At 43.9% G+C, this 9,058-nt stretch overlaps 1 protein-coding gene across 4 annotated transcripts in view; it reads left to right on the top strand.

The window, feature by feature from the left end:
- NME7 (NME/NM23 family member 7) overlaps nucleotides 1-8,730 on the top strand; it is a 262,304-nt gene extending 253,574 nt beyond the window's left edge. For all 4 annotated transcript variants that reach the window (XR_005362112.1, XR_005362114.1, XR_005362113.1 and 1 more), the window contains one exon: nucleotides 8,443-8,730. Coding sequence is in view for 1 of the 4 variants with exons in the window: in XM_038542605.1 (XP_038398533.1) it covers nucleotides 8,443-8,475 (33 nt within the window). In the remaining 3 variants the exon portion in view is untranslated. The remainder of the gene's footprint in view (nucleotides 1-8,442) is intronic.
- Nucleotides 8,731-9,058: the final 328 nt, after the last annotated feature.

A 9,058-nucleotide genomic window follows, 5' to 3' on the forward strand; every position in this document is an offset into this window, starting at 1 on the left:
GTTTTTTAAAAGGATACCATGATTCCTTGGGTTTCATTTCCAGGATCTTTTATGAGGTCAGTCAGCAGTGATGACATCCCAAGCAGCAATTGCCCCATAGACCAAAGTCCTTAGGGAACCCACAGAACACACTTGACAGTCCCTTTCCTAAGTCACTGTGTATTTTCTGTAGAACTCATTCCATGAGCCAAGCCCAATTTCTTTCCTGTGAACACCCAACACTGCCTCCATTTTACACACATTCTTCGTTTCATTGTGGGAGGACAGTTATCCATCTCCATGGCACACCATTCATGTCAAGGGCCTCCAGTGACTGCAAATACCAGCAAAAGCCAAGGTAACTGGGAGGTTTCATTCTTTCCTTCAGATCACTTAGATAACATCAGATGAGTTTGGTTCCAGCCCTGATTTCTAGGGCACTGGTTTTCACTAACTCTGTCGAGGGCAGTGGTTTGCAACCCTACTGAACATCAGAAGTGCTTCTTCAGAAGTGGAGTGATTTGAAGATGTGAATGTTCAGGATCTTCCCAAGACCAAATGAATCAGACTCTTATAAGATAGGGTCTAAGCACGTATTTATTTTTAAAGCTTCAAAGGGTGATTCTGATGTACAGGCAGATTGAAAGTCACTGATCTCAAGAATGCATCATCATATTTACATTTCTTATTTGAAGGCTTTTAAAGAAAAATTAAGAATAGGGTATGTTCTCTGTCAAAAACCTCCTTACTTCCATGGGGAATTGGCAAAAATGAATGTCTACCGTGAAGGGTCAGGTTCATCTGAGTGTTCAGTCCTGCTTGCCTGATATTCCAGCTGAGATGGCCCACCTTTTAGCTTTACCCTGACTTCCAGCAGAACCCAGCCTGAGATGCTTCATGAAAATTTATGATTTGTACAATGTGCTGCAATTTTAATAATCCACCCATAAACATACATACACATTTGTCCCAGTGATGTAGGTTTTGTTATCCCCAATTTTTAGATTAAGAAACCAGCTTGGAGAGTTTAACATACTTGCCACCAGGACATGGTGACTAGAATCAAACTCGGTTCTTTCACTGAGTCCAGATTCAGCACTCTCAGCATTTCCCCCACATTCCCCAAATGTTAGTGTTTTTCTGTGTCACAATGTACCAATCATTCCCTTTTCTCTCTCTCACCTTGTGCACATGTGAGCCTACTAATATCATTCTATATATGTTTGATGGAGACAGACATAATTCCCTTTTACTCCTCAGTCCTTCAGTGTCTATCTCCTACAGATACAGAATAATTATCTAGATTCCATCACCACAGAACAATGATTAGAAACCAGGAAATTAAGACAGCACTACTATCTACGTACAGACATTAAAATATCAGCAGTTCTACCCATAAATGTCTTGGGCAGCAAAGGAAAAAAATGCTTCTGGTCTGGATCCAATTAAGGACTACATGTTACATTTGGTCCTCATGCATCTTTACTGTTTTTTTGCAAATGCCTTTGTTATTCATGACCTGATTAATTATGTCAGCTCTCCTCCAGTAGGGATGTGTGGCCTGAGGAGTTCTGGCTCTCACAGTATGGTGAAGTTGCTCAGAAACCCAAGGTTACATCGACATACAGCAGGATGGACCACAGCATTGTGGGACATATTGGAGAGACAGTAATAATGGTACTTGTTATGGAGTATTTACTACATGGTAGCACTGTAATGCTTTCCTTACTTTAATTTGCAAAACAACCCCATGTAACAAGTATCATTATATGATAGATCTGGAATCTGAGGAGCAGAGAAGTGATGTGGCTTCCTCAAGGTCATCCAGCCAGGAACCGGCAAGGTCAGCAGTCCGATCCAGAGGCTCCACAACCAGCCTAGGCAGAGCTGGAGGCACCAGACAGTCATGTGCCCTCAGGCAAAGAGTTAGCTCTAAATGCTGACACTCCAGCTCATCAACTGGAAAAGGGGACTAGTAACTTCTACTTTGTGAAGTTAGTTGTAAGGAGTACATGTGTTAATCCATCAAAGCACAGGTCGCAAGGACTCCATTTTTAAAGAAAAAGTGCAACTTACAATGTAAATACTGAACAGCTATCCATAGCTCACACTGACTTATGGTAGCTCTCAGAAGTGTCCTTTTTAAATTCTTAGCAGTAGGGAGGAAAAGGGGACAGGAGGGACAAACATCTCTATTTTTAGAGTTTTTGAGGGGCTGAGGAGGAACCAGCCACAACCAAAACTACCTTCAAGGCAGAAGCGGCCAGATAATGAGCCATGAAACCCAATATTAGAACGAACTTCTAGAAAAGGCTCTTGCATCTTTAGTTATATTAGGAAAAAAGATATATATTTCCAGGAAAGGGAAAGGTCAGTGCCACTCTATTCTGGGTTGAGGAAGAATTACCTTTCATCTTTAAAAAGAGCATTGTTCTCATTACTGGATGGCAGGCAGTATAAAAATCAAGAGGGCTTTATTATTTTTTTTTAAGATTTTATTTATTCATGAGAGACACAGAGAGAGAGACAGGCAGAGGGAGAAGCAGGCTCTATGCAGGGAGCCTGACACAGGACTCGATCCCAGGTCTCCAGGATCATGCCCTGGGCTGAAGGCAGCGCTAAACCGCTGAGCCACCCAGGCTGCCCTCAAGAGGGCTTTAAAAGAGAACTCTGAGCACACTGGGTTTACAAAATTCCTGAAATATGTCATTTTAATGTGAAAATTTCATTTTGTCTTCACATATTTCAAATATGGCCTCTGAACCATTGGAGAAGGTAAAGATACAAGGAAGGAGAGACCCTTATGGATAAGTTAGTTCTGTGTTATTTTTCGTAGCCTAGAAATCGAGTTGAATGGTCCATCTGAGCCCAAAGATTTCCTGGGCTCTGTGGCTGCCATAGGAGGCAAAGGTAGACAGCTTGTCTCCCTTCTGTAGAGGCTGGATCTTTTCTCTGAGCTCTTCCTTTAGCTACCACCTCTGTCCTCACAATGACCCACTTCCCTGGGCTCTATTTGGGGAGCAGAAAACAGGGGTGATTGGAAGGGAAAGACAGAGATGAAGCCCAGCCCAGGTTCAGTGAGTGTGGCTTCTCCATTGCCTATTCCTCTTCACCCTTGCCCCAACACTTCAGCCTGCAGTCCTGGCCTCTCTTCCTGTCCAGGCGAGCTTTCCAGCTCTCATCTTCCATGGCTTGCCTTCCCTGCACCTTCCCCTACCCACTGGCTCTGACCAGAGATCTGTTGATTGCTGGTTTTAAAAAGCAGCCCTGGGATCCCTGGGTGGCGCAGCGGTTTAGTGCCTGCCTTTGGCCCAGGGCGTGATCCTGGAGACCCGGGATCGAGTCCCACGTCGGGCTCCCGGTGCATGGAGCCTGCTTCTCCCTCTGCCTGTGTCTCTGCCCCGCCCCCTCTCTGTGACTATCATAAATAAATTAAAAAAAAAAAAAAAAAAAAAGCAGCCCTTTCTAACACAGTCTCACCCAGCCAATAGGAAAACCACGCAAAAGTAGCCCTAGCATAGAGGCCCATGGCTATAAACAGAACTGGTTCAGAATGGAGTGGCCCCTTGCTCAAAAACTGTGAAGAATCTCAAGAGGGAGGCAGTGGAAAGAACAAGAAACCAGGCAGGGCCCTTCCAGCATGTGGCCCAGGAAACCATCCCAAGCAAGAAGGGGCCCAAATGAGTTGAGAGTTGCTTTTCTACCAAATTGGCTGGAATATTTAAAAATCAATATCATACTATTGGAGCACTAGCGAACTTGTACGTCGGTCAGATTCAGATTGACTAGATTTTGTCTGAAAACCTATCTAGTAGGGTGGCCTAGGTGCAAGTGTTCTGATTTGGTGCCTAAACTCCATGACAGTGGGAGAGATGAATTCTGTAAATGTTCAAACACATCTATGCTCATACTTAAAAAAAAATAACTTCACAGGTATTTTTGATGCCCAGCCAACCTTAAGAACCATTGGAAAATAGGTGGCTGCACTCTGCCTCCAAGGTGCCTGACTCAGGTGTCTGTGGAAGAGCCTAAGCAGCTGTAACAGGGAGCTCCTCTAGGGACCCTGATACAACGCTAGAGGTAATAAGTGTGCAAAGAGGTTTCACGCTAGCTCCATGTTCTAGAAGTTCCATGGCGGGGCGGGGATGGGGGGTAGTCTAGTGCTGGACGAGACTAGAATCACTAGCCTTGAGACCTGCTTTTGCTACACACTATACTCAGAGCAAAAATGAGAGGTTCCCTGGATGCTTTTGCTGAGTCTACGCTTGAAGCCATGATAGAAAATTTACATTTATTTGCATTTCATTGTCGATAATGTAGAGACAGTTCTGGGCAAATGCAGAATGCACTCCATAGGAGATTAAGAGCAAGAGTTGCAGCTACAGGTTCAAATTCCACTCCTGCTGACTTAGCAAGAGCCCTGACTTACTGCCCGGGGAAGTCGTGGAGTGTGGGCGTCAGGGTCCTGCTCTGCAAGCAGGTGAGGGGAATGACTTCACAGAGCTGTTGTAAGAGGTTATATAGACTGTACATTGTGAAGGAATAGATGAGCGTGAGCTGTTGTCCTTACTTAAATCTAACGGGAGAGATAAAGAGCCAACCTTCAGGTTAGGGAAGCAGCCTGACCCATTGGCACAGCAGTCCTATATTCAGCCAGAGTTCGGTGTTCATCTACGTCAGATGCAGCTCATCCTCAAAACTCAAGTTGAATGTGAATCCCTGCAGGAAATAGTCTGTGTCCCACTGGCAGCTTATTATTTCCACTTGCACCTTAGCCCATGATAGCGATTTGATCTGAGTGCGTGGGTTTTCTTCTTCCCAGGATATGAGATTTCTGAGGACCAGGGCTCACGCATTCCTAGAATATCCTAGATGGATAGTGACAGGGCTGATTGGCAGAAGGAGGGAAAGGAAATTATGTACAGATAAAGAGAATAGGGGAGACCTTTCAAAATATTTGGAAAGGTAAAGACCAAAATTACCGGACAGGGACCTTGTCTTTGTGGATGCCCCCTACTCGAACCCCCCTCCCCCGAGGTCCCGGTCAGTGCCACAGTCAGCGCTGGGCACAGGGGAAGTGGCTCTGGGGAAATCTGTGAATGAAAGAAGAGGCCAGCTCTAGGCAAAGGTTTTGTAGGTATGGACTTCTGAGGTCATGTTCCCTTTTCTTCGGTAGAACCCTGACGTGCCTGTTAGCCTTAAATCAATTCCCTTGCTGCCCAGAGGCTCCAGTGAAGTATCACCAGAACCTGCCCCAAGGCCTGATCCTCACCCACTGGTCATTTTAGGACCCTTGCTCCCTATCAAAGGAGTGGCTCCTCTTCCCATTCCTGGACTGCTCCATGTGTCTCCATTACTTCCTAATTTAATAACCACAAATCCCTGTGAGAAGTTATGGGCACTAAAGGACAACCCTTCACAGGAATGAAATATTAGATTCCAAAGCACTTAAACCAAAGGACCGACCCAGTGACGCTGTCAGGCACTGTGGCCAGCTACATAGATGGGTTTCCAGTCACCCTGTGCCAACTCCTTCCTGGTCTAGAAAGGGCTAACGCTAGAGGAAGGTATGCATTTCCTTGGAAAAGGCAGCCCTTTACAGACTACTTAGTGGAGTCCTGATTTTATGAAAATCCAGCATCTTAAAGGCTTTGTGGTGAAGTCAGCTGGAGATACTATGTCGCAGTTTTATTACAATATGCGCCTTTTCTTAAGGTGTGGAATTCATTTGTGGCTAAATCAAATAGCTGGATGCTGTAGTCAGTAAGAGTCAGTACCTTTTAATGAAATACTTAATTTCTCAGAACGGAATGATGCTGACAGTCTCTGAGAGAAAAATACAAAATGCAGAGTGGCTCATGAGCCAAGGTTTCTGCCTTGGTCTAACCCCTTCATTTTACTTTGGGTGGGAGGGTAGGAGGGCTAATTGCCGTCAGCCGCTGCAAGAGTAAGACTCTTTCCTAATGGCTTCCCCAGCGCCGAGCCCAGGGATGGGCGATAACATGCCAGGTTAATGCTGCCTCCCTCTTAAAGAAGAAAAGGGAGAGGTGTATTTTCCCCGTTGAATCTGAAACCCAGATCACTTTACTCCATTAAAACTACTCTCAAATGCTCCTTGGATAGTTTCCCTCCGTATTCATAAGGTCCCGAAGTTTCACAGTAACCTCACTCAGTTCTTCATGGGCCAGACATACACTGATATACAAGTGGCACTGATCCTTTAAGAAGCCAGGAGTTGGAGCAATCGTTGGCCTTTGAAAGATTCTGAGGACTGGGTTTTCGTCTCTGATTACTGATAATGCTTTTAATTTGGAGTTGGAGCTGTTCCCTCTGGTAATAAGTGAAGTTTGAGCAGGCAGGGCATGTTATTGTTCTAAAATAGAGTTCAAATTAGATTTTTGCCCAAAGAGGTGCAGAACTGGGAAAACTTGGCCTCTGTTAATGCTGTACTTTTGGCCAAATGTCCCTAAATTCTTGTTGGCTCTTTTTCACTTTCTCGAGTTTTACCATATCTGAGTACCACCTGAAAGTTTACTATTTTGCTTGAAATCCATTTGCTGTTATACTTGAACAAATGAAAGGCAGATTAACCTGGGCTGAAGGCATGCTAGCACCACACCAAAATTTGCCTTCAGGGACTTTGACAGATTGGGGGGAAAAAAATCAACAATTGGAGAATCCTTTTTCCTCTGTTCAGTGATTGTTCTAATGCTTTTGATTCCAAGTGGTACTCAGCCTGCCTTTGAAAAACTCATTCCTTTGTATTTAGTGTGAGGAATTAAGTCTTTGGACTCTTGGGAAAACCTCTCTGTAGGATGTGTTGAGAACATCACAGAGGCAGTGGATGGCACCGTCCCTATACCCAAAACTGTGTCATCTAAGAAGAAATGGAATAAACTGATAACACAGGGAGAGACAGAACTGACACACATATAGAAGCAAGAGTTCCAAACACATGCAGTATTTAATACTAGAAGGCAGCTGCGGAGGAGAAAAGACAGGTCTGTGTGTTATGTTTGCTCATGGATCTCTCCCCAGCTGTTAGAAGAGTGCTTGGCACCGATGAGGCAGTCAACAAACATCTGCGTCAAAGAGCACAAACTCCATTCCAGTCTCCCAGTGGTGGCATAACTGTACAGCGCACAGGTGGGGACTGGACTGGTGTAGCGTGGAAAGGTTACTGGGATGCAAGATTGGGAGGGAACCTTGACATGATAGGCAGGGAGCGTGCGTGCACACACACACACACACACACACACACAGTGGCTCAGAATATTACCTAGGAGAGCAGAGGATTAAGGTTGAATAAGGTTGTGACCTTAGAACGCCTCAAAAGTGCAAACTACCTTCCAATCCTTATTTGTGTACTCCTTTCCCCAGCCCTAAGCCATCCCCCTGCTTCTCTATAAACATCACCTTTCAGACTGATAGCACATCTTGGAAAATGAGTTGTTTCAACAAGACAAACCATCTTCCGTTGTAGGAACTTCTATTTCTAGACATTCTAGAGAAACCCAGCATTCTTTAGGTATGTTACTGGTTCAATAGGTGTTGCTATATTTCCTCACATGTTAATGAGGACACCTGAAACCTTTGCAGCTAAGCTGTAGTACCATTTTTCCACAGTTCCCTTTACTGTTTTTTTAAATGTAACTGTTGCCCCATGGGTATTCATTTGCTGTCACACAATTTACTGGTCTAGAAATAGCAAAGTCTGTGGTCATATTTTTCAAGAATGAACAAGACAAGCAGATCTGCAGGATTATAAATGTGAGGCAGTAAGGTGGGATATAAACTGCTACTGCTCTGTCTGAATTAGCTCTGCTGTCACATACGTGACCCTGGGCCTCTGGGTCCATGTCTCCGTGAGTGGGGAGGCATTACCAGGGATGAATCCCAGTCTCACAGCAAAGGATCTCTTGGGACAGCCTGCAGGCCAGAAGGCCCTGCTCAAGGTTTGTGACTGGCTTCCATTTCCAGAAATATGAAGCCAGGATTGTAGTTTGGGTATTTCCCACTAAGTTATGTGATACTAAATTTTCGGCTTGGTTATACCTGGAGAATGTTTTTCAGAAAGCTCATTTTTTGTCTTACTTCCCACGAAGGCTGATTTTTAAATACAGCTAAATACGCAGAACCTTCCTGTATGAACCTCAAACCTAACCTCACTTTTTAACTGAACTAAAGACTTTTTTTTAAACAGACAAACCTAGTGAAGCACTAGCAGGAACCAAAAATTAATGTTTTCTGAACTAAGAGACGTCACCACCACAAAATACTTTTAACCTTCAACTCTGAACTAAAACCTCATTGAGCCTCTGCCTCCAATGAGCCTAGCTGTGGTCTCATTGGGAGAGGTATGTCTCATGTCTAGAGTCCAGTCTCAGCTACTGGCCTCTGTTGGGTAGAAAAGACTGAATTTCCATGTGAACTAATGAACTCAATTCTTGTGTTTGTTTTCAGGTTCAGTATTTCTTCAAGATCTTGGATAACTAGCAGTACAGAAAGCAAAGAAGTCACAAGCTGCGGCATTCAGACGAGAGTGAATCACGCACATGAGGATGTGTTCATTCTTTTATTGTCCATTGTTTTAACCTGACTGAATACAAGATCAACAAGAGCACTGTACTCCTGGCAATTATTATATATGTTAGAACATGGATTTTGCACTGTAGACAACATTTAACACCAGTCTATGGGGTACTGCATTGCTTTTTATAAAGTCCAAAATAAAGATTTATTTTCAAACAAGTGACTTTGGTTTATTTCATACATTACACTTTTTCTTGCAGAAAAAAATAAAATTGTACAACTGCATAAATATAAAATTCTTCCACCATGAAAATGGTTAAAACATTCATAAAGACACAGCACCAGCATGTGATGCCTCCAGAGAAAGGAAAAAAGGAAAGTAAAAGAAAATGTACAAAGCAAATGAATTAGGCCTGTCACCAGCCCAAGTGACAGGCGATCCAGATCTCATACACAGCTTCAGAACGTACCAGAGGACAAGGGAAGAGATGTCAAGACGGCATTCAATACAAAGCACAACACAACCCATCACCTTTTTGTGTTTTTC

Source organism: Canis lupus, chromosome 7, assembly GCF_011100685.1.
Source record: "Canis lupus familiaris isolate Mischka breed German Shepherd chromosome 7, alternate assembly UU_Cfam_GSD_1.0, whole genome shotgun sequence".
Lineage (NCBI taxonomy): Eukaryota > Metazoa > Chordata > Mammalia > Carnivora > Canidae > Canis > Canis lupus.